We start from the raw sequence: 23,954 nt of genomic DNA on the forward strand, positions 1-23,954 counted from the left end.
ATGAGCAGAGCAAAGTATCTAAATTTGTTTCATACCAATTTCCCATGAAGTTCTAGTGCTACTTTGAGGGAGGGAGAAGACCATGTAAGTTAAAAGGTCAAGTTGAAAAAGCTGTTTTTACTTTTGGGACTATTTGAAATCTGCATCTGCAAATTGATTCATTTCTGGGCTTTCCCCATTATTGGCTTGGATTTCAGCTTTCTTGGGTCTGCTTAGTCACTAATTGTCCATCTGTTGTCTGGTTTCCAAAATTTTGTAGCTGCCATTTCCCCTCAGTATCTTTGTCTTTTGGGATGTTGTTGTTGTTGTTATTTTAATCATTTTATTCATTTTGTTGAGTTTTGAGAAGAGAGCAAAGGTAGTATGTGTATAGCTTGCCATTTTTTCATCTTTGGAGCATATCCAAAGTGTTTTTTATTTATATATTTTAATTCTTTAAGGCTCAGGAACAGTTACATGCACTAAGACAAGAGTCCACCCAAACCACAATCTCCCATAATATCGTAAGTCTTATGGAAAAAGAAAAAGAAGTTGCATTATCTGACTTAAGAAGGATTATGTCAGAAAAAGAAGCTTTAAAAGAAAAGTTAAAAGTAAGTAATAAGATCAACTTATTTTTGAAAGGTCATTTATAGGGAAAAGGGAGGTCTTTATGTTTTCCTGTGAAGTGACTGTTTAGAATGTACAGTTAGATCAAGGGGTGGGCTAACAATGAAACATGAACCAAATCCAGACCATTGTTTTTGCATGACCATGTGCTAAAAATGGTTTTTGCATTTTTAACTCATTGAAAAAATATGGAAAGAAGAATATTTCATGACATATGAAAACTATGAAATTCAAATTACATCGTTGGTCATTACTGGAATACCGTACTCATTTGTGCTCATCTGTGGCTTCTGTCATGCTGCAGTGGCAGAATTGAGTATTTGCAGCAGAAACTGGCCGACAAACCCTAAACTACTTATTATCTGGTTCTTTAGAGAAAATTACTGACCTCTGATCTCACAATAGGAAATTCCTTCCTCATGTGGAGGAACATTATCTTTTTTTTTTTTTTAATGTAAAACAACTTGACTAATTTGTTCACATACCATTCAATTCACCCATTTAAAGTGTACAGTTCAGTGGTTTTTAATATATTCGCAGACTTGTTTACCCTGTCACCACAATCAATTTTAGAGCATTTTTATGACCTCGAAAAGAAACCCTGAAAACCTGTTAGCAGTGGTTCTCCATTTTACCTTGGCCTCCTCGGGCCTAGGCAACCACAGAGCGACTTTCTGTCTCTACAGATTTGCCTACTCGGAACATTTCATATAATTGAATCGCTTAGTATGCAGTTTTTTACCTCTGGCTTCTCTCACTTTGCATAATGTTTTCAAGTTCATCCATGTAGTATGTATCAATACTTTATCCCTTTTTATTATAGAATAACATTCCACTGTATGGATAGACAGGAAATTTTCATTTTCATTTATGTGGTTTTTACTTTGATTATTATGAAAAATGATGCTGTGAACATTCATGTATAACTTTTTGTTGATGTAGGTTTTCATTTATCTTGGGTATATACCTAGGTTCGTATGATAACCAAAGCATTTGAGCAACTGCGAGGCTGTTTCTAAATCACCTGTACCATTTATATTCTCACCAGCAGTGTATAAGTGTTCTAATTTCTCCACATCCTCACCAACAGTTACTATCTGTCTTCTTTATTACCATCATGCTGGTGGGTATAAAGTAGTACCCACTGTGGTCTTGATTTGCATTTCCTTGATGGCTAATGGCATCAGGCATCTTTTCATGTGCTTCTTTGGCCATTTGTATGTCTTTGGAGAAATGTCTATTCACATCCTTTGCTCATGTTTACATTGGGTTATTGCCTCATTGTTACTGAGCTGTAAGAATGTTTTATATATTCCTGATACAAGCTCCTTATCAGATACATGATTTACAAATACTTTCCCCATTCTCTGAGTTCTCTTTTCATTTCCTTAATGGTATCCTTTAAAGCACAAGAGTTTTTAATTTTGATAAAGTCCAATTTCTGTATTTTTTTTCTTTTGCTGCTTGTGCTTTTGGTGACCTATTTAGGGGCAGTATCTTAAATTTTCTTTTGTCATCTCCAAAAAAATGTGGGAATGCACATAAAGCGCTTAATAGTACTTGGAACATTATAAGAGCTCAGCGTTAGCTATTATTGTTACTATTATGGATTCCATAGTTTACTTCCAATGAGTATTATTGAATTAATGCATAGAAATTTGGAGCTCAAGTTAGGAATAAGAACATATAAGCATTATAAGGGTAGTCTTTATATCTTACATTTTCAGTTAAAATTTTACCCCAACAGAATATTTTTAATTGGGATCTTTTGGAAAACTGCCGGCCAGAATGTACTTTCTCCTAAAAATAAGTGTTAAAATTACCAAATGGAAAATTTCTGTGCAATATGGCAGCTTTTAGCACAAGCCGCTGATTTATTCCTTTCCATATTTGTTAAAAAGACCAAGGAATGTAGAAACGGGATTTTAAAATGCAGTAGTAGTGAAAGCTCAGAAAAAGTGGTATTCATATTACCAGAATCTTTCTAGAATGTAGAAGGCAAGATTTATGAGTTAACAGTAGGTCTTTGACTTTAAAAACTAAATTAATCCTCTCAACCCTTAAGTAATTTCCTGTTATTCATCTATCTACCCAGTTGTCAAACCAGCCATCATCACTGACTCCACTCTCCTGTAAAGCTCTTTTCTCTCAACTAATCAACAAGTCCCATGTGTGCTACCTCTTAAATAATATTTAACACTTATTAAGCTCTTTTCATTCGGGAGGCTCTGTTCTAAGTGCTTTTTACATGGCTACCTCAGTAAATCTTCACAATTGCCTTTTCAAATAGCTAATGCTTACAGATGTGGTCTCTAAGTTACAGAGTTTAGTAATCTGCCCAAGATCACCTAACTGTGAAGTCAGATGGAGTCTGGCTCCTGAGCTCACAGTAGTTTTCTTTAGAATTTGTGTACTTCTTTCTGTTCCCCTGCTGCCATCCCATTCTGGCCATTATTCTCTCCCAACTGCCTTAGTATATCAGCAGCCTCTTAAATATGTATTTTACCCTGAAGACAGAGTCATCTTTCAGAGATATAAATCTGATTAGATTTAAAATCTGAACTGGAGATAAATGGGTGGCTCTGTCGGTTAAGCTTCTGCCTTGGCTCAGGTCATGATCCCAGAGTCTTGGGATCAAGTCCCACATCAGGCTCCCTGCTCAGTGAGGAGTCTGCTTCTCCCCCTGCCTGCCCTTCCCCCTGCTTGTGCGTGAGCATGTGCTCTCTCTCTGACAAATAAATAAATCTTTTTAAAAATAAAATCTATGAACTGTTTTCAAAGACTTCAGTGATTGGCTTTTGCCTGCTTTAGGGTCTAGCTTCTTTTCCCCAAACTCATCTCCCCCATTTCCCACATCTCATTTTCTCAACTCCAAGCTTAATGGACTTTTTCTTGCCCCAATTTTCTGCATAGGCTATTGAAAAGTCTTTCACCCCTTACAGTACTTTTACCTGGTTAATTCCTATTCATCCTTTAGAGTCAGGTTAGACATCGTTTCCTCACACAGGAAATGAACCCAAGACTCTAGATTCCCTTCCAGTATATTGCCATAAAGTTCATTTTCCTAGCAGAATATTCATGGTATATATTATAGTATAGTATGGTTTAAGGTTTGTCTTTTCTACTAGGCTTTAATTACTGATGTCAGAGACTTTACCCATTTTACTCACTATGTATTCCTAATTCCTTGCTGGGTTCTTGGTATGTGGTATATACTCAATGCTGGTTGAATGATTTAATAAAAATACACACAGCACAGAGACTCTTCCAACCAGATATATAATTCAAGTGTCCAGGTGTCTTTATTGATTTGTTTTTAATGAATAATATGGATAGAAGTATGAATCTGCACTAGGAAAATTTTCAGAGAATACCAGCTTGTATCATTTGTCCCCCACTTAGCATCAGCAACTGTTGGGTAATGTAACCTAACCAAAGAAATAGTACTTGTGTTTACACTGTTGACTACCCTATTCTTGAAATTCTGATCTCTTGCTTGGCCCTGTAGGATTCTTTCCTGTATCTTTGTGATCTCATTATTTCTTCTTTGCCCTATATTCCTCTGCCATCTCTAATGAGGGCATACTCCTGATCAGATCAGACTTAACCTGCTGTTTTTTTTCCTTTTATAAATGGATTGATCTTTATAAATCTTTAAAAACAAATCCATGATGTTCTGTGTCTTCTATTACAATCACACATGAAAGTAATATATAAAGGATAAGAAACTCTTTCCTTTTTTTTTCAACCAAAAACATCATTATTGTAAAATGTCCAATGATTTTCTTTCCAAAGCATTTCCATATTATTAAAAAGACAAATAGAATAATACTGTTCTTGTGTTACTTACTTTATTAATTTTGTTCCGTTATCTGCTGTGAATAATCACCTTCCATAAAATTCTTTTTTCAGAATCTCCAGGAAATGAGTATTTTTGAAAAATCAAAATTAGAGAAAACTATTGAACATTTGACATGTATTAACCATCAGGTAATTTATCAAACTAGATTTGGGGTAAATTGTGTTACATGAATAACTTTTAATTATAGTTTCACTATGATCTGTGTTTTCAAAATTACAAAATAGTATGCTAGAGATGCTGTGTAACACTTGTTAGAAGTATATGCTCTGGGGGCACCTGGGTGGCTCAGTGGGTTAAGCCTCTGCCTTGGGCTCAGGTCATGATCCCAGGGTCCTGGGATTGAGCCCCGCATCAGGCTCTCCGCTCCGCAGGGAGCCTGCTTCCCTTCCTCTCTCTCTGCCTGCCTTTCTGCCTACTTGTGATCTCCGTCTGTCAAATAAAATAAAATAAAATAAAATAAAATAAAATAAAATAAACTTTAAAAAAAAAACGAAGTATATACTCTGAAGGCTGACTACTTGGGTTCATATCCTTCTCTGTCACCTATTCCTATAGACAAGCTACTCAAACTTTCCCATCCCTCAGTTTCTTTATTGTAAAACAGAATGATGGTAGTACCTCTTAAGTTTTTGTTAAGATTAAGCAAGTTAGTACATGTCAAGAACTTAGAAGAGTTGCTGGCATGTTGTAGGCCCTCAGCAGGTGTTAGTTATTGTTGTTTTGTTCTTGTTCAAAAATCAATACAAACATAGAGGAAAAAATGAAATTCATTTTCATTCCTCATTGCTCTCTCTAGAGATAGAATTTTTTAATCAAATTGTTATGAATACTAATCCTTTTTTTCCTTGGTATTTCATTTTGTCTAGTTTCCTTTACTATGTCTTCAGTGTTTTTATTTACCACATCTATGAATACTGTCATTTGTTTCTATCAACTTTGGTTTTTTTTTTTTTTAATCCTCCTCATCATGGGTTATATTTTTCTGATTCTTTACGTGCCTGGTAATTTTGGATTTCATACATTGTGAATTTTACCTTCTTGGTTGCTGGGTAGCTTGTATCCCTATAAATACTCTTGAGATTTGTTCTGAGATACAGAACAAGTACCAAGTCAGAGGGAAGTAGCTTTAACCCTTTCAGTTTTGCTTTTAAGCTTAATTAAGTGGCACCAGAGTAGCATGTAGTCCTGGACTAATTTTGTTTCATTACTGGGACAGAACTGTTTTGAGTACACTATCTATTGCCCTATGAATTATGAGGTATTCAAATGACTGATTGGACAGGAATTACTCCTGGCCTACATGAGCCTGAGTATTTTTCCCTTTACCTTTTTATGGATTGTTTCTCTGGCCTTAGATAACTTCCTCTGGCACCTTTTGTAGATCTCTGGAGCTCTTGTTTGTGCAGCTCTCCTCTAGTGTCTGCTCTGAAAATCTGAACTGCCTTGGCCTCCCTTGGCTCTCAGTTGTGTCTTCTGAACTTAGGGGAACCACCAGGCTTCACCTGAGTTCCTTCCCCTGTGCCACAGCCTAGAACTTCTTGAAGCAGGAAGCTGGAGCAATTGTAGGGCTCATCTCATTTGTTTCTTGTCCCTCAGGGGTCACTGTCCATCACTGCCTGATGCTCAGTGTCTTGAAAACCATTGTTTCATGTACATTGTCCAATTTTTAATTATTTCAGGTAGAAGGGTCCAGCTTGTGCAGAAGCTGAAAGTGAAAATTAATGAACTGAAATATATAAAAAAAATATATCTAAGGTACTAGAAGTCATTGGGAAGAGACTAGGATATAGAAAATGTAAAATAAGTTAAAGCCTTAGAGAATAAAGTGAGAAAGCCTAAAATATTTATTCAAAATTCTAGAAGAATGTAATAGAATATGTGAGAGAGGCAGTATTTGAAAATAAAATAACTGTTAATTTTCTGAGTATTATAAAAACACAGGAATTCTCTGATTCAGAATGCACAATGAATGCTGGAAGTATAACAGATCGCAAAGAACAGGAAAAAAAAACCTAAACCATTTTAATAGAAATAAGCAATATTTGCTGGGTCTTTAAAGAAAATATAATACAAACTTAATGAAAGACATTAAAGAAGACCTAAATAAGTGAAGAGATATATCAGGTTTTTGAAAAAGGTGACAGACATTATGTTTATAAAAAGAATATAAATTCTCCCCAAATTGATCTATATAGAATTGATGTAGTTCCAGCTGAAATTTCAAGATAGGGTGTGTGTGTATGTAAATTGACAGTAGATTTTAAATTTTACATGGAAACAGAGCTAAGAATCCCAAAGAAATTTTAAAGAAGAGCATGGTGTAGAACTTTACCTACCAAGTGTGAGAGCTTTAGAGTTAGCAATTAATATAGTGGTAGTTCACAAGGATTAAAGGACAATGATAAAATCCAGTAGAGTGCAAACCCACAAAACCACAAACATATGGAAACTTGATCTGTCAAGAACTCAAATCAATGGGAAAAGAAAGGATTACTCAATAATTATTTCTGGGACAATTGGCTATTCATGTGTATATATATATATGTATGTATATGTATATTAAGAAGGAATTACATCCTACTTCAAATATACCATACCCAAAAATCAGTTGCAACCTTGAATGTTCAAGAAATAGCCACAGGGTTTTTTTTTTTTTTTTTTTTTTAAGATTTTATTTATTTATTTGTCAGAGAGAGAGAGAGCACAGGCAGGCAGAGTGGCAGCAGAGGCAGAGGGAGAGGCAGGCTCCCCGCTGAGCAAGGAGCCCAATGCGGCATTCAATCCCAGGACGCTGGGACCATGACCTGAGCCGAAGGCAGCTGCTCAACTAACTGAGCCACCCAGGCGCCCCATAGCCACAGATTTTTAAAGAAAATAGAGGAGATAGGGCACCTGGGTGGCTCAGTGGTTAAAGGTCCGACTCTTGATCCCAGATCAGGTCTTGATCTCAGGTCGTGTGTTCACACCCTGTATTGGGCTCCACGTCCAGCAGGAGAAAATCTTTTTTACCTTGGGGAAATAATAATAATAGCAATTTAGGGGCGCCTGGGTGGCTCAGTGGGTTGGGCTGCTGCCTTCGGCTCAGGTCATGATCTCAGGGTCCTGGGATCGAGTCCCACATCGGGCTCTCTGCTCAACAAGAAGCCTGCTTCCCTCTCTCTCTCTCTCTCTCTGCCTTCCTCTCCGTCTACTTGTGATCTCTCTCTGTCAAATAAATAAATAAATAAATAAATCTAAAAAAAAAAAATAGCAATTTATATAGCATTTATTTTGTTCAGGCACTTTCTCAACATTTTATATGATTTTAATTCTGGTAACAATCAGATGAAGTAAATGTTAATATTATCCTTATTTCATGCATAAGGAAACTGAGGCGGGGTGAAATTTACCTAACATCACACAGGTAGCAAGTGTCCGCTGCCAGAATGTAAGCTCCTAAATACAAATGAAAGAAAACAGATAACTAGGACTACACTGACGAGAACTTTGTTCATAAAATTGCCATCAGTTGAAAAAACAGGCCACTGACTGAGAGGATTTGCTATATACATTTAACCTAAGAAAACTCAACAGAAAATATGAATTGACACTTCATGGCAGAAGAAATTACAAATGGCTAACAAATATAAGAAGGTGTTCTACATCAGTAATAGAGGAAATACAGATTAAAACCATAGTAAAAAACACTTCACATACATCAGGGCATCAGAAATTAAAAAAGGGCGCCTGGCTGGCTCAGTCAATAGAGCATGTGACTCTTGATTTCGGGGTTGTAGGTTCAAGCCCCATGTTGGGTGTAGAGATTACTTTAAAAAAAAAATAAGGGCGCCTGGGTGGTTCAGTGGGTTAAAGCCTCTGCCTTCAGCTCGGGTCATGATCCCAGGGTTCTGGGATCGAGCCGCACATCGGGCTTTCTGCTCCGCGGAGAGCCTGCTTCCTCCTCTCTCTCTGCCTGCCTCTCTGCCTACTTGTGATCTCTGTCTGTCAAATAAATAAAGTATTTGAAATAAATAAATAATAAAAAATATATTAACGAGTTATAGCACACATAATTTAGCAAATACATGTAGGGTCAGGAAGTGCAAACTGGTATCTCTTTAGAGGATAATTGGCCTTGCCTAGCAAAGGCATATTCTATAAGCCAGCAAATCCATTTCTATATAAGAACTCTGGTTGGAGGTCAGCGAACTGTGGCCCCCAGACCAAATCTGGCCTCTAGTTTGTCTTTGTAATAAAGTTTGTATGAGAACACACCCATGTTCATTTGTTATGCATTGCCTGTGGCTCTCTTTATGTTACCACGAAGTGGTGGCAGTTGACCACAAGGCTCACAAAGCCTATAATATTTAACTCCCTAGTAGAAAACGAGAAAAAATCTTGATGTCAGTTAGGGGGAAAATAAAATTGTGGTAATAATTCATCAGTGAAATATTACAGAGCAGTGAAAATGAGTGAACAGTAGCTACAAACATCAGTATGCATGAATCTTACAAATACAGAGTCAAAGAATATGCAGTATGATTCTACTTATGTAGAGTTCAAAAATATACAGGCCTAAACTATATATTATTTAGGGATTCATACAGATATTGTACACTAACAAAAAAGTGAAAGCTGAGAAACAAGAGACCCATGATAGTGGTTATTGTGGTAGGGTTTGAGGGATAGGATTGGTGATTGGAGACTGCTCACAAGTAGTTTCAAGGTTCAATAGGTAATACTCTTAAGTCTGTTAATAGATACATAAATGTTCTTTTGTCCTTGTTGTTCTATATATTATACATGAATTCTTGTTTGTACAAGATCCCAAGGAGTTTTGAAAGATTTTTAATGCAAAAAAAAAAAAAAAAAACAGGGCACCTGGGTGGCTCAGTGGGTTAAGCCTCTGCCTTCGGCTCAGGTCATGATCTCAGGGTCCTGGGATCGAGCCCCTGCAACGGGCTCTCTCAGCGGGGAGCTTGCTTCCCCCTCTCTCTCTGCCTGCTGCTCTGCCTACTCATGATCTCTCTCTCTCTCTCTGTCAAATTAAATAAATAAAATCTTTTTTAAAAAAATTTCATTTCCCACCTCTTTATCCCCAAAACTACTACCTACAGTTCTAATTCCTCCTGGTGTTCACCTCCCTGTTTCTAAATAATGTGCTTGTAACTGCTGAGTCTTACTTGTCTTTCTTTATTGATTCAAGATTATTTAATGAATATCTGTGATGTTAGGTGATAACTTAGCACTCTTCCCTTTTTCTTCCCGCCATTACTTCAAACAGTTTTGCTGCATATTACACTTACCTTAGTAGTGACTGTATATTATTATGATTTCTAGTGGCCCATGGGTCAGCCAGATGGGATAGTACTACTCTTGCCTTTTCTCTTACAGATCTTTTTCCTGGAATTAATAATTGCTTTTGTTTTGTTTCATTTTATTTTTTGTTACTTTTCTATTTTCATTAAACCTGCTGCTAATTTTTTTTTTAATTTTTTAATTTTTTCAGCATAACAGTATTCATTATTTTTGCACCACACCCAGTGCTCCATGCAATCCGTGCCCTCTACAATACCCACCACCTGGTGCCCCCAACCTCCCACCCCCCACCCCTTCAAAATTCTCAGATCGTTTTTCAGAGTCCATAGTCTCTCATGGTTCACCCCCCCTTCCAATCTCCCTCAACTCCCTTCTCCTCTCCATCTCCCCTTGTCCTCCATGCTATTTGTTATGCTCCACAAATAAGTGAAACCATATGATAATTGACTCTCTCTGCTTGACTTATTTCACTCAGCATTTTCTCTTCCAGTCCCGTCCATGTTGCTACAAAACTTGGGTATTCATACTTTCTTTTTTCTTTTTTTTTTTTTTTTTACAGCTTTATAAACATATATTTTTATCCCCAGGGGTACAGGTCTGCGAATCACCAGGTTTACACACTTCACAGCACTCACCATCCTGCTGCTAATTTTTGTCAAGAGCTCCAACATCTAGGGGCGCCTGGGTGGCTCAGTGGGTTAAAACCTCTGCCTTCGGCTCAGGTCATGATCCCCCAGGGTCGTGTAATCGAGCCCCGAGTTGCGCTCTCTCTGCCTGCCTCTTTGCCTACTTGTGATCTCTGTCTGTCAAATAAATAAATAAATAAATAAATAAAATCTTTTTTAAAAAAAAGCTCCAACATCTCTACCATGTGCTCAAACAAATCAGTTCTGTTGTTTTCAGTTGTGGACTATGTCTTCCTCTTAAGAATTTCTCTGTCCTCCTCTCCTATATTTATCCTCGTGTTTTCTTTCCTTCATTCTGATATAGCGCCTTCTTCAGCAGTTTCCTGGAAAAGAGTGCATGGGAGAAGATTTTTTTTTATACTACGTGTCTGAAAATGTCTTTATTCAGATTTCATAATTGATTTATGATTTGGCTTGGTATATGGAAATCTAGATTAGAAAATTATTTTCACTAAAAATTTTGAATACTGTCTCCTATTGTCTCAACTTTCTTTGAGATGTCTGATGCTGTTCTATATCCTAGTCCTTTGTACATATTTTTATTTCTGAAAACTTTTAGAGTTTTCTCCTTCTTGTTTTCAATTTCTTGTGTAATTTATTGTACTATTCTATTTTTTCTCTCTCTGGGACTCTTTTTTTTTTTTTTTTTAAGTAAGCTGTACACTCAGCATGGAGCTTGAATTCATGACTCTGAAATCAAGAGTCATATGCTCTACCTACTGAGCCAGCCAGGCACCCCTCTGGAACTTTTATTAGTTGGTTTTCTACCTCCTAAAGAGATCTGAGGTTCTTATCCTTTCTCCCTTATTTTCTCTTTGACTTTTTGTTCTTTCTGGGAGATTTCCTCAGCTTTATCTTCTAACTCTTCTATTGATTCATTTTAAAATTTAGTTATATTTTTGGCTTCCAAGAGAACTTTCTAGAAAGAGGTAGGAGCGCTCTGGGGTGTGATGCTCCCATTATAGATTTTCAGCCAGTCTCCTTGTTCTGTTCCTGACACCAGCCCACCACTTGGTGACTTCATGTGCTGAGTGTCTTCAGGGCAGATCAGCTGATCTGCTGGTCACTTTAGATCAGTGTTCCTCAACTGGGGTCAGTTCTGGCAATACCTGGAGAATTTGCAGTTGACACAAGTAGGGGAAAAGGTGCTTTTCATACTTGGAAATACTAATAGAGCGCCTTGCCTACCCAACAGACTGGGATGCTGCTAAACATCCTATGGTCACAACACACAGGTCAGCCCCCCACAACAAAGGATTATCTGGCCCCAAATATCAGTAGTTCCTAGGTTCGGAAGCTTTGCTTTCAATTGTATCCTTCCACTCTGAGTCACTGTTATATCTACTCTTTGTCTTTCACAAGTTATTGACATCACTTAATCATGGTTGTTTTCTTTCTTGTTCTCTGTCCTTATGTGTAACTTTCTATTCCAAATTTTGTTCTCTGTCCTTATGTGTAACTTTCTATTCCTCTACTGTCATTTCAAGAGAGGGAGAATCAAATGTGTATAGTCTACAGTTTTAACTGGAAGACTTCTATTTAACACAAATATTTCTTGGTTTTGAGTTTTGCCTTTAGATCATTATTCCATTTAAAAGTTATTTTTGTGTATAAAATAAAATAGAAATCTAACTGATTTTTTCTTCAATGAGTGGCTGTCCCAACTCTGTTTTAAAGAGCTTTTTCTTTTCCCACTTCCCTTAAAATGCTACCTTTTCTAAATTTACATCTGTGTACTTGTATTTGCTCATTCATGTGAAATTCACACTGTTTAATAGTAGCTTGTAATTTATTCTGATATTTCATAAATCCCCCACAATTTTTCCTGTTTTCTTAACTTTTTTTCTAAATGAACTTCAGAATGAAATCTAAGCCACCTCCCTTATTTAAAAAAGGTTCTGTTAGGATTCTTACTGAAATTTTATTGACTTTACGGTTATTTCAGGAACTTTTAATACATTTCCAATATTCGTGTTTCCATTCAGAAACATGTTTTGTCTTTACATTAAATCAGGTTGTGTCTTATGTCTTTCAAGAAAATTTTAGTTTCTTCATCTAAATCTTGCCCATTTTTTGTTTGGGTTACAGTATTTTCTGCTCTGATTTTTCTTTAATTTAGTCCTATGTACTTAGTGTTTTTTAGAAATTCCTCAAAATGTTTGCTGTGTTTGCTAATGGTTTCCCTTCCTTTTTTCATTGCATTATGGGTATATTCCTTTCTTTTTTTTTTTTTTTTTTAAGATTTTATTTATTTATTTGACAGACAGAAATCACAAGTAGGCAGAGAGGCAGGCAGAGAGAGAGAGGGAGAAGCAGGCTTCCCGCTGAGGAGAGAGCCCGATGCGGGGCTCGATCCCAGGACCCTGGGATCATGACCTGAGCCGAAGGCAGAGGCTTTAACCCACTGAGCCACCCAGGCGCCCCGGGTATATTCCTTTCTTCCTTTCTTGCTTTTTTAAAAAATTTTGTATCTTTTTTTTTTCATTTCAGTGATAGTAATAGAGATAAATGTGTATATCCATTCTGACATCTAGAACCTAAAGTATACTCATGACTTTTAAAGTATTGCTAAATAAATTTTTGCTAAATTTAAGTATTTTTGATTTTTGCTAAGTCTAAGTATTGCTAAATAAGGTATTGCTAAATAAATTTATTTCCTTAGTTTTTCTCTAGAAATATTATCAAAGAGTACTTAAGGAAGACAAAACTGAGACATCTATTAATTTTTTAAATTTAAATTATAGCTTGAAGATGAAAAACATGATTTAAAGTCTAAAGTATTAATACTGAAAGAAACAGTAGAGTCATTAGAGAACAAAGCAAAACTCCAAGCTCAAAAACTTAGCCATGTGGCTGGTGACTCATCCCATCGGAAGACAGAGATGAACTCGCTTAGGTAAGTTTATTGAAAGTTTTGTTATTTCTTTTCTGGGAGCAAATAGGTGGCTATGTTAGGTTCTTAGTGGTGACATTTTGGACTGGATCTTTAAGCAGTGAAGGTTGGCCTTGCAGCAGACTTACCTGTGGAGATTTTAGAAAGTATGAATTTAAGGGTAGATCTCAGGAGGTTCTTATTCGCTGAGCAAACCTGGGTAGGTGTTGAGTATCTCTATTTTCAAAGACTCTCACAGACTGATATGATTGCAGGCAAGTTTTTATACCTACTTCTTTCAAAAATTCCCCTTAGAGGGGTGCCTGGGTGGCTCAGTGGGTTAAAGCCTCTGCCTTCAGCTCAGGTCATGATCCCAGGGTCCTGGGATCGAGTCCCGCATCGGGCTCTCTGCTCAGCAGGGAGCCTGCTTCCCTCTCTCTCTCTCTCTCTCTCTGCCTGCCTCTCTGCCTACTTGTGATCTCTGTCTGTCAAATAAATAAATAAAATCTTTAAAAAAAAAAATCCCCTTAGATACTTCGGATTGTTTGTACTCCCTACAATTGGAGTGAGAAATTGGATTGTGAGAAATTACAGAATTCTTTGCTTATCATTGTCCTTTCCTCTTTCAAAAAATGTAAGATCAGGATAATATGCATATGCAGAGTCTAAAAAGGTGATAAGTCTGAAAGGTAGGAAGGTCAGTATGGAAGAATAGGCTGCAGCTATAGGTTAGAGTCAGGTTATGAAGAATATGGTCTTGGGTCGCCTGGGTGGCTCAGTGGGTTAAGCCGCTGCCTTCGGCTCAGGTCATGATCTCAGGGTCCTGGGATCGAGTCCCGCATCGGGCTCTCTGCTCAGCAGGGAGCCTGCTTCCCTCTCTCTCTCTCTCTCTCTGCCTGCCTCTCTGTCTACTTGTGATCTCTCTCTGTCAAATAAATAAATAAAATCTTTAAAAAAAAAAAAAGAATATGGTCTGATAACCAAGAATGTCTGGATTTTACCTTATAAATATGGAGAACAAACAAATTTTTAACCAAAGATGTGATGTTATTAGCATGGCTTTTAGGAAGTGAACTCGGGCAGAAATTTGGAAGATGGATTTGGAGTCTTAGGAGACTGATGGCAAACCATGGAGACCATGTGTCTGGACTAGAAACAGTGACATTGAACTTGAACAGAGGCTAGATTTAGGAAATACTTCTTCCTAAAATCAAAAGGATTGGATGATTTATATGAGAATGAAAGAAAGATACAGTAATGCAGAATGTGTTTGCCTTAGGAGACTGGGTTGTTGGTTAGCTATTAGTAAATTTAAACTACAAAACAGTAAAGGAAACAAAAAGTCAACAGTTTTTTTCTGGACTGGGTAGCTTACGATCAGAAGAAGGAGATCACTGAAGATCAGAGGAGATATTCCTCTATAAACTATGTTTGCAGGGGCGCCTGGGTGGCTCAGTGGATTAAAGCCTCTGCCTTATGCTCAGGTCATGATCTCAGGGTCCTGGGATCGAGCCCCGCATCGGGCTCTCTGCTCGGCAGGGAGCCTGCTTCCCCCCTCTCTCTCTCTGCCTGCCTCTCTGCGTACTTGTGATCTCTGTCAAATAAATAAAATTTTTTAAAAAAAGTTCTCTTTGTCAAGTAACAAAGAAAGAAGGTTGACTTAGTTATGTATCTTTTAAAAAAATAAATAAATTATGTTTGCAATAAGGATCATGAAAAGATTTTCAGATGCCAACATGACATTGCATATGTGAAACTAAATCAGTCATGAAATAATAACTACTTGAGATCAGAAAAAATTGTAGTGATGATGATTAGAAAGAAGATTGAAAAAAAAAAGTAGAAAGATTGATAGGGGCACTTGCGTGGCTTAGTTGGCTAAGCATCTGCCTTCAGCTCAGGTCATGATCCCAGGCTCCCAGGATTGAGCCCTGTTGAGCAGGGAGTCCACTTCTCCCTCTCCCTCTGCCCCTCCCCTTTGTTCATGTCCTCTCACTCCAGTGCACACATGCACATTCTCTCTCTCTCTCTCTCTCAAATAGAAGCTTAAAAAAAAAAAAAGATTGATAAATTAGAACTGAAAGTGTTAGTAAGCAGTAGAATGGATATTTCCGAAAACTGAATTAGTAAAATAGAAAACAAACTCAAGAAATTCATCTAGAATTCAGAGCCCAGAAGAGTAAAAAGAAATGATCAGAGAAAAGACACAGTCTTGATATTCAAGCACTGAGAATTGTAAAATATATAGTAAAATAAACAGTGGGATTGAAAATCCAAGGAATAATTAAGAAAAGAAAAGCCTGTTCATAAGGGGGTCTATGATTATCAAACAAATTTAATAAAATAAGATCAAGCGCTCATTGTGTCTGATTAGTTAAGGAATACTATTTTAGGGACTCAATATAGGGTATGCTCCTCTGACTACAAGTCTTGATAAGTAAGACTTTAGGAAGAACTAAGGTGAAAGCTGCTTTTTTACTTTTTTTTTTGGTGAGTGCTGCATGCATCCTCTGGAAAGCTAGCTGAATGGGACCAGACTCTCTTCTGGTTCATATCTATATTCAGCTCCAGAGTATAGATACTGTGGTATAATTCTGTCACCCAGAATTACTAGTCTACCTATTTCCCTACTGTGCTGACCTGACTAGTTTTGCATTTAATCCATTTTGCCTTTTCCTTTAGACTGTAGCCACAACTCTCTTTTCCTTTCTTCACAGGAGGCCATTCTCAGTCTTAAAAGGAGAGCTTTCAGTGCCCTTTCTTGGATCACCTATCCTACAGCTCCTTTTACATTTTTTTGTTACAACAATGTCCTTTTCTTTTGTGAGCTCAACGTGCCACTTCCCTCACCAGCACTGTGTTATAGGAAGGGATTGTGAAGACTTCACTGTCTCCCTTGTACAACCTGGGGAAATTGCATGGTTCCATAACTTTATTTCGCTCTGACAGAAAAACTTATCTCTGAGGAAAGTTTTGTCAGTCACATTCTACGTATCATTCTCCTAGTAGAACCATGAGCTCTAGCCTTCAGGTCCAATCCAAAGCTAAACCCAATACAAACCATGATACGAAGCACTCTGTGGAAGCAAAGCACATTACCCAAACCTCATGCCACTGTCAATGTCATTAGTAGAGACCTTGCTGCCCCTTTAATCACATAAAGTTATCTTACCCTTAACATGGAGACATTTAAGAAGCTGATACTCAGGGTCTCTTGGGTGGCTCAGTTAAGCATCTGCCTGGTCTTGAGTTTCTGGGATCCAGCCCTACATGAGGCTCCCTGCTCAGTGGGGAGCCTCTCCCTCTCTCCCTGCTTGTGTGCTTTCTCTGTGTGTGTGTCAAATAAAATCTTAAAAAAGAAGAAGAAGAAGCTGACACTCAGATAGATGAGGCATATGTTCCTTTTCATCCACCTGGTAACCCATTTTGTCTTTCCCATCCTGAGTCAGGCATCTTTAAGCAATTTCAATGCCACTGAACAGTCTTTTCCATATCAAGCACAGTCTCTAATTGTTCAAATATAGCATCTGAGGATGTAATACAAAAATCCCTCCTTTAAGACCCCTATTAACGTTAAACAAATGACTCTTGTCTTCTTTGAATTTTAGCATTTAATGAGATCTGGCATTTAATGCCCCAATTCAAAACTCCATAGTGCTATAAAGCAACTTTGCTCTACCCAGGGAAAATGGTCTTAGTCCCTCAGAGCATGTTAGCCATCCTGTGGAGCTAGGGTCGGTTAACCTTTTCTGTAAAGGAACAGAGTATTTCAAATTATACACACCACCCAGTCCCTGCCTCATCTACTCAATTCTGCCTTTGTAGCACAAAAGCAGCTATAGGCAATTTATAAATGGAGCAGTGTAGCTGTGGTCCATACAACTTTATGGATACTGAAATTTGAACTTCATGTAATTTTCATATGTCACAAAATATCAGTCTTCTGTTGAAATTTTTTCAATCATGTAAACATGTAAGAATCTTACCTCTTGGGCCTTACAGAGACAGGTAGCAGGCTGTAGTTTTGCCAAACCCTGCTTGAGAATAGTTTCCAACCCAGTTAGACAACTGACTTTTCTCAGTCAACCCCTTGGAGTTGCAAGCAGTGAGGCTCTAAATGTTTAGATTCTTATGGCTGAAAGTACCCTCAGACTGTTTTCAGTTTACCTTAGTCTTTAGTTATCTTTTTGTACTTTTTTCAAAGCTAGAAGGTTATATACTTATCCAGGATCAAATAAATGCATTAACAGACTTTCTTGGAAAGGGCCGCGACAACTCTAGTTGAAGTTAATATTATGGTAATGAGTTTCAGTTGTTATAGTAAGATTTAGGTATATTTAGACAACCACACATAACTGGTCTCCCTTGAGAAGTTTTTATCTGTTAACGGAACTAAGAACCATTTTAGATATGGGAAAGAAGGTTCACAGACTCCTTTGAATGCCTAAGAAGCGTCTTCTGGCATGCTGACATTTTTTCTACAAAGACAGGAAGAGGAACCAGAGCCTCAAGTGAGGACAGTGAGCTCATGGAGATGGACTTGGAAGGGCTAAGGGAAATTAGGGTTACCATATTCGAACCATCATCGTTTTGTGGAAAGGTAAAGAAAAGCCAGTGCTGATCCCTTTTCCTCTCTCTGGCTCACCAAAACATGATACTTAATAGTAGCCAACCTATCTCAGTTAGTGGTGGGCCATAAACATAGACTCTTGGGAGACAACTGAAATAAAGAAGAGATCCCAACTGTATGGCAGAGTAGGAGAATCTTGAGCTCACCTCCTCATACAGACTCAACAGACAAAAAAAGACTAATAAAAGGCATCCAGATTGGTAAGGAAGAAATATTCACTATTTTCAGATGAAATAATGCTATATAGAAAACCCCAAAGAAACCAAAAAACTATTAAACAAAGAAATGAATTTAGTAATATTGCAGGATACAAAATATATAGAAATCTGTTGGGTTACTGTACACTAATACCAACAGGCAGAAGGTAATATTAAGAAAGTAATTCCTTTTATGGTTGCATCCAAAAGAATAAAATACCTAGTAATAAATTTAACCAAGGAGGTAAAAGACCTATATACCTTATACTCTGAAAATTATAAGACTTTGAAGGAAATTGGATGACAGAATAAAGAGAAAGATACAGTGTTCACAGATTTGAAGAATATTGTTAAAGTGTTCATACTACCCAAATCAATGTACAGATTGGATGTACAGTGTACAGTGCATTCTAATCAAATTACCACAAGCACTTTTTTACAGAAGTAGAAAGAATAATCTTAAAATTTGTACAGAACCACAAAGCCCCCAAGTAGTTAAAGCAATTTTGAGAAAGAACAAAGTTGGTGGTATCATGCTAACATTTTTTTAAACTAGACTACAAAGCTCTAGTAATCAAAACAGTATGGTACTGGCACAAAAACACACAGATCAACGGAACAAAATAAGAAAGCCTGGAAATAAATCCACACTTTTTTTTTTTCCTTAAGATTTTATTTGTGTATTTGACAGACAGAATCACAAGTAGGCAGAGAGGCAGGCAGAGAGAGGGGGAAGCAAGCTCCCTGCTGAGCAGAGAGCCTGATGCGGGGCTCAATGCCAGGACACTGAGATCATGACCCGAGCCAAAGGCAGAGAATTAACCCACTGAGCTACCCAGGTACCCCTAAATCCACACTTCTATGGTCCATTAATCTATGGCAAAGGAAGTCAGAATATATAATGGAGGAAAGATAGTCTCTTCAATAAATGGTGTTGGGGAAACTGAACCACTTTCCTATACCATATATGAAAAAGTAAACTCAAAATGGATTAAAGACCTAAATGTAAGACCTGAAACCATAAAACTCTTAAAACAGGCAGGAAACTCTTGGATATTGGTGCTAGCAATATTTTGTTTGGATCTGAGACAAGGGCAATAAAAACAAAAGTAAACAGTTGAAACTATATCAGAAAAAAGCTTTTGCACAATAAAGGAAACCATCAACAAATGAAAAAGTGGCCTACTGAAAGGGAAAAACATTTGCAAATCATATATCTCATAATGGGTTAGTTAGTATCTAAAGTATATTAATAACTCATACGACTGAACACCAAAAAAACAGTCAATTAAAAAATAGAGGACATGAATAGACATTTTTCCAAAGAAGGTATATAAGAAACAAATGAAAAGATACTCAACATCACTAATCATCAGGGAAAAGTAAATCAAAACCACAGTGAGATATCACCTCAGGCTAGTCAAAATGGCTAGAATCAAAAAGACAAAAAGTATTGATGAAGATGTGGAGAAGAAAGAATTCTCATGCACTGTTTGGTAGGTATGTAAATTGGTGCAGCCACTGTGGAAAACAGTATGGTGGGTTCTCAAAAAATTAAAAATAAATACCATATGATCCCAAAGGAAACTAAAGCACTAATTCAAAAAGATATATTCATTCTTATGTTTATTACAATATTATTTACAATAACCAAGATAGGGAAGCAACCCAAGTGTCCATGGATAGATAAGTGGATAAAGAAAATACAGTTTAAAAAAAAAAGATATGGTATATACATACACAATGGAATATTACCATGAAAAAGAATGAGATTTTGTCATTTTGTGACAACATGGATGGACCTAGTGGCTCTCATACAAAGTGACAAAAGGCCAACAGAGAAAGAGCAATAAGTCACAGGAATGTAAAGTAGAGCAGAGGGGATATAATCAGTAATATAATAACTTTGGTGACAGGTGGTAACTAGACCTATTGTGGTCATTTTGTAATGTATAAAATGTCAAATCACGGGGCACCTGGGTGGCTCAGTGGGTTAAAGCCTCTGCCTTCGGCTCAGGTCATGATCCCAGGGTCCTGGGATCGAGTCCCGTATCGGGCTCTCTGCTTGGCAGGGAGCCTGCTTCCTCCTCTCTCTCTGCTTGCCTCTCTGCCTACTTGTGATTTCTCTCTGTCAAATAAATAAATAAAATCTTTAAAAAAAAAATGTCAAATCACAATGTTGTATACTTGGAACTGATATAATATTGTGTATCAGGTAGAAAACAAGCAGGGCGCCTGAGTAGTTCAGCTGATTTAAGTATCTGGGTTTGGCTCAGGTCATGATCCCAGGAGCCGGAGATCAAGCCCCATGTTGGGCTCCTTGATCAACAGAAGGTCTGCTTCTCTGTCTCCCTCTACCTGACTTTCCCTCTGCTTGTATGCTCGCTCGCTCTCGCTGTCTCTCTCTGTCAAACAAATAAAATCCTTAAAAAAAAAAAGCTTACAGTATTCAAAACAGTGTGGTAACTGGCATAAAGGTAGACATAGAGATGGCCTGAATGAATAGAACTGAAAGTCCAGAAATAAATTCATGTATCTCTGGCCAACTGATTTCAGCAAGGGTGCCAGGAGCATTCAATAGAGAAAGAATAGTTCATCGATAAATGGTGCTAGAATAGCTGGATATCCACATGCAAAAGAATGAAACTGGACCCATGCCTCACAGTAATTATAAAAAATAAACTCAAAATGGATTAGTGACCTAAATAGAAGAGCCAAAACCATAAACCTCTTAGAAAAAAACAGGAATAAATCTTTATGACTTTGGGTTTGGCAATGGATTCTTAGATGGGACACCAATAAGAATGAGCAACAAAAGAAAAAGTAGGTAAATCAGACTTCCAACAAAATAAAAACTTTGTGCATCAAAGGACCTTACCAAAAAAGTAACAACTTGGAGAATGGGAGAAAATATTTTCAAATCTTATCTCTGATAAGGGTCTAGTGTTCAGAATGTATAAAGAACTCTTATAACTGAACAAAAAGCCACAACCAGTCTTTTTTAAATGGGCAAATGACCTGGTGTTCCTAGGTAACTCAGTCATTAGTTAATCATCTGCCTTCGGCTCAGGTCATGAGAACCCCACATCCTGCTCTCTGCTCTCCTGCTCTCTCCCTCTGCCTGCAGCTCCCCCTACGTGTGCGCTGTCTCTCGCGCACACACTCACTCTCTCTCTCTCTCTCCCTGTCAAATAAATAATTTTAAAAAATAAAAATAAATGGACAAAGGGCTCAAATAGGCACTTCTCCAAAGAAGGTACATAAAGGACCAGCAAGCATATGAAAAGATGCTCTTTAGGAAAATCCAAATCATAACCACAGTGAGGTACCACTTCACATCCCCTAGCATAGCTATAAATGAGGAAGAAAATACAAGTGTTGGCAAGGATGTAGAGAAACTAGAACTTTCATATTGCTGGTGCAAATGTAAAATAGTTCAGCCACTGCGGAAAAAATCTATCAAATCTTCAAAAAGCTAAACACAGGCTCACCATATGACCCAGCAATTTTAGGTATATACCTGAAAGAATTAAAAAGAGACCAGTGGGGGCGCCTGGGTGGCTCAGTGGGTTAAGCCGCTGCCTTCGGCTCAGGTCATGATCTCAGAGTCCTGGGATCGAGCCCCGCATCGGGCTCTCTGCTCAGCAGGGAGCCTGCTTCCTCCTCTCTCTGCCTGCCTCTCTGCCTGCTTGTGATCTCTCTGTCAAATAAATAAATAAAATCTTAAAAAAAAAAAAAAAAGAGAGACCAGTGTATGTACACACATGTTCATAGCAGCACTATTCACAATAGCCAAAAGAAAGAAACAGCCCAAATGTCCATTAACAGATAGATAAACAAATTGTGATGTATACATACACTGCATCAGCCATAAAGAGAAAGGATATTCTGACACTTGCTACAACATAGATTAACTGTGAACACATCATACTAAGTGCAGTAAGCCAAATACAAAACAACAAATATTGTATGATTTTACTTATGTGAGGTGTCTAGTGTAGTCTGATTCAGAGAGACAGGAAGTTGTTTAGAGGTTACCAGGGAATGGGAAGAGAGGAAAAGGTTGAGTTATTGTTAACTGGGTACAGAGTTTATATTGGTGATAATGAAGAACTTTTGGATAGAGAGTAGTGATGGGTATACAGGATTGTGAATGTATTTAGTGCCATGGATGTACATTTACAGATGGTTAAATTGGTAAATATTACACAAATTAAAAAAACAAACAGGGCGCCTGGGTGGCTCAGTGGGTTAAGCCGCTGCCTTCGGCTCAGGTCATGATCTCGGGGTCCTGGGATCGAGTCCCGCATCGGGCTCTCTGCTCAGCAGGGAGCCTGCTTCCCTCTCTCTCTCTCTCTCTCTGCCTGCCTCTCTGTCTACTTGTGATCTCTCTCTGTCAAATAAATAAATAAAATCTTTAAAAAACAAACAAACAAACAGGGATATCATTATTGTTTCTCTTTCCTCTAATATACCATTAAAAGTCCAAACTACCCCTGTTAGATGGAGCTTCCGCTCCATTTTAGAACTTGAATACTTATGAATAAGGACTCTTTAAGATGCTGTCTTTAAAATATGTTTCATCATGAAGGGAAGTAATTACTTTTGCCCCCTAAAGTGAAATCATGTATACCTGTATGTGACCTCTATGCAATGTAGTATAATGAAGGAATTTGAAGCTCAGTGGGATGGTCCTATCCAGCCACATGGCTGGTAAGTAGAGAACTAGAACTTCAATTTTAAGTTGTACTGCTTCACTGTCTTGTGGTAAGTCATCACTCCCTTTCCTGTGTTCATGACACTTTCAAAGCTAAGGAACTGGTTCATTTCTCCTAACAATATAGTTCTCAAATTTTCCTTTCCAAATACCATGATGAACAAATAATATGATAGTCACTCAACTATTTGTGCTTATGAACTTTATACCTCAGTTCTTTCATTAAGCAGACTTTTTTTTTAAGATTTTATTCATTTATTTGACAGAGATCTCAAGTAGACAGAGAGGCAGACAGAGAGAGAGGAGGAAGCAGACTCCCTGCTGAGCAGAGAGCCCAAAACCCTGGGATCACAACCTGAGCCAAAGGCAGAGGCTTAACTCACTGAGCCACCCAGGTGCCCCAAGCAGACCTTTTTCTTAGCAGTATTTCTATGAGAAAAGTTATTTCTAGGATTAGTTATAGAATCTCTATTGTTTCCTTCCAATCTAGAGTATGAAAAAGTAAAGCTATTTTTAGGACTCACCGTGGGCCTACTTTGTGTACGATCAAGATGTTAGCCTGCCTTCCTGTATCTATCCTACTTTTATTAGGAATTAACCTTCCTTACGAACCTTAAATGTGAAGACATCTTCACATTTCTACTTAGGACTTCAAATACGGCCAGCCACTTGGTGTCTTTCATAGGACTCTGGGCCATTCCATTTTTGAACAGACATTTCCCCTTCCAGATAGAAGATATTGGTCTCCCTGAATTCTTTGTAGAAGGCAATGTCGTGTGGTAGAATAATGTTGATATCAGGTTGGCCTACCTGGACTTACTTCTTTGTTTTAATAGCTTTGTCACCTTGGACAAGTTATTAGTTATTTGTGTCTATAAAATGTGGATGATATTTCTAATTATGGAATTGTTCTAGGAATGAAAGAACTAATGTTTATAAAGTATCAATACAATGAATATTAGCTTTCTTCTTTCTCTGCTGCCTGTGGTTATAACCCTCAGTGCAATAGCTACAGCTTTCAGGAACAGCTGAAGTACAGTGCAGTCACCTGGACCTCAGAGATAATTTTTTGCAATAAAATTT

General features: G+C 37.6%; 1 protein-coding gene across 2 annotated transcripts in view; it reads left to right on the forward strand.

Annotated features, from left to right (window-relative positions):
- The window catches only part of CEP135 (centrosomal protein 135), an 82,124-nt gene that overhangs the window by 34,331 nt on the left and 23,839 nt on the right, over positions 1–23,954 (forward strand). For both annotated transcript variants that reach the window (XM_047719359.1, XM_047719360.1), the window contains exons 13-15: positions 441–593; positions 4,522–4,599; positions 13,200–13,351. In XM_047719359.1, coding sequence (XP_047575315.1) covers positions 441–593; positions 4,522–4,599; positions 13,200–13,351 — 383 coding nt within the window. The remainder of the gene's footprint in view (positions 1–440; positions 594–4,521; positions 4,600–13,199; positions 13,352–23,954) is intronic.

Source organism: Lutra lutra, chromosome 2 (assembly GCF_902655055.1).
Source record: "Lutra lutra chromosome 2, mLutLut1.2, whole genome shotgun sequence".
Lineage (NCBI taxonomy): Eukaryota > Metazoa > Chordata > Mammalia > Carnivora > Mustelidae > Lutra > Lutra lutra.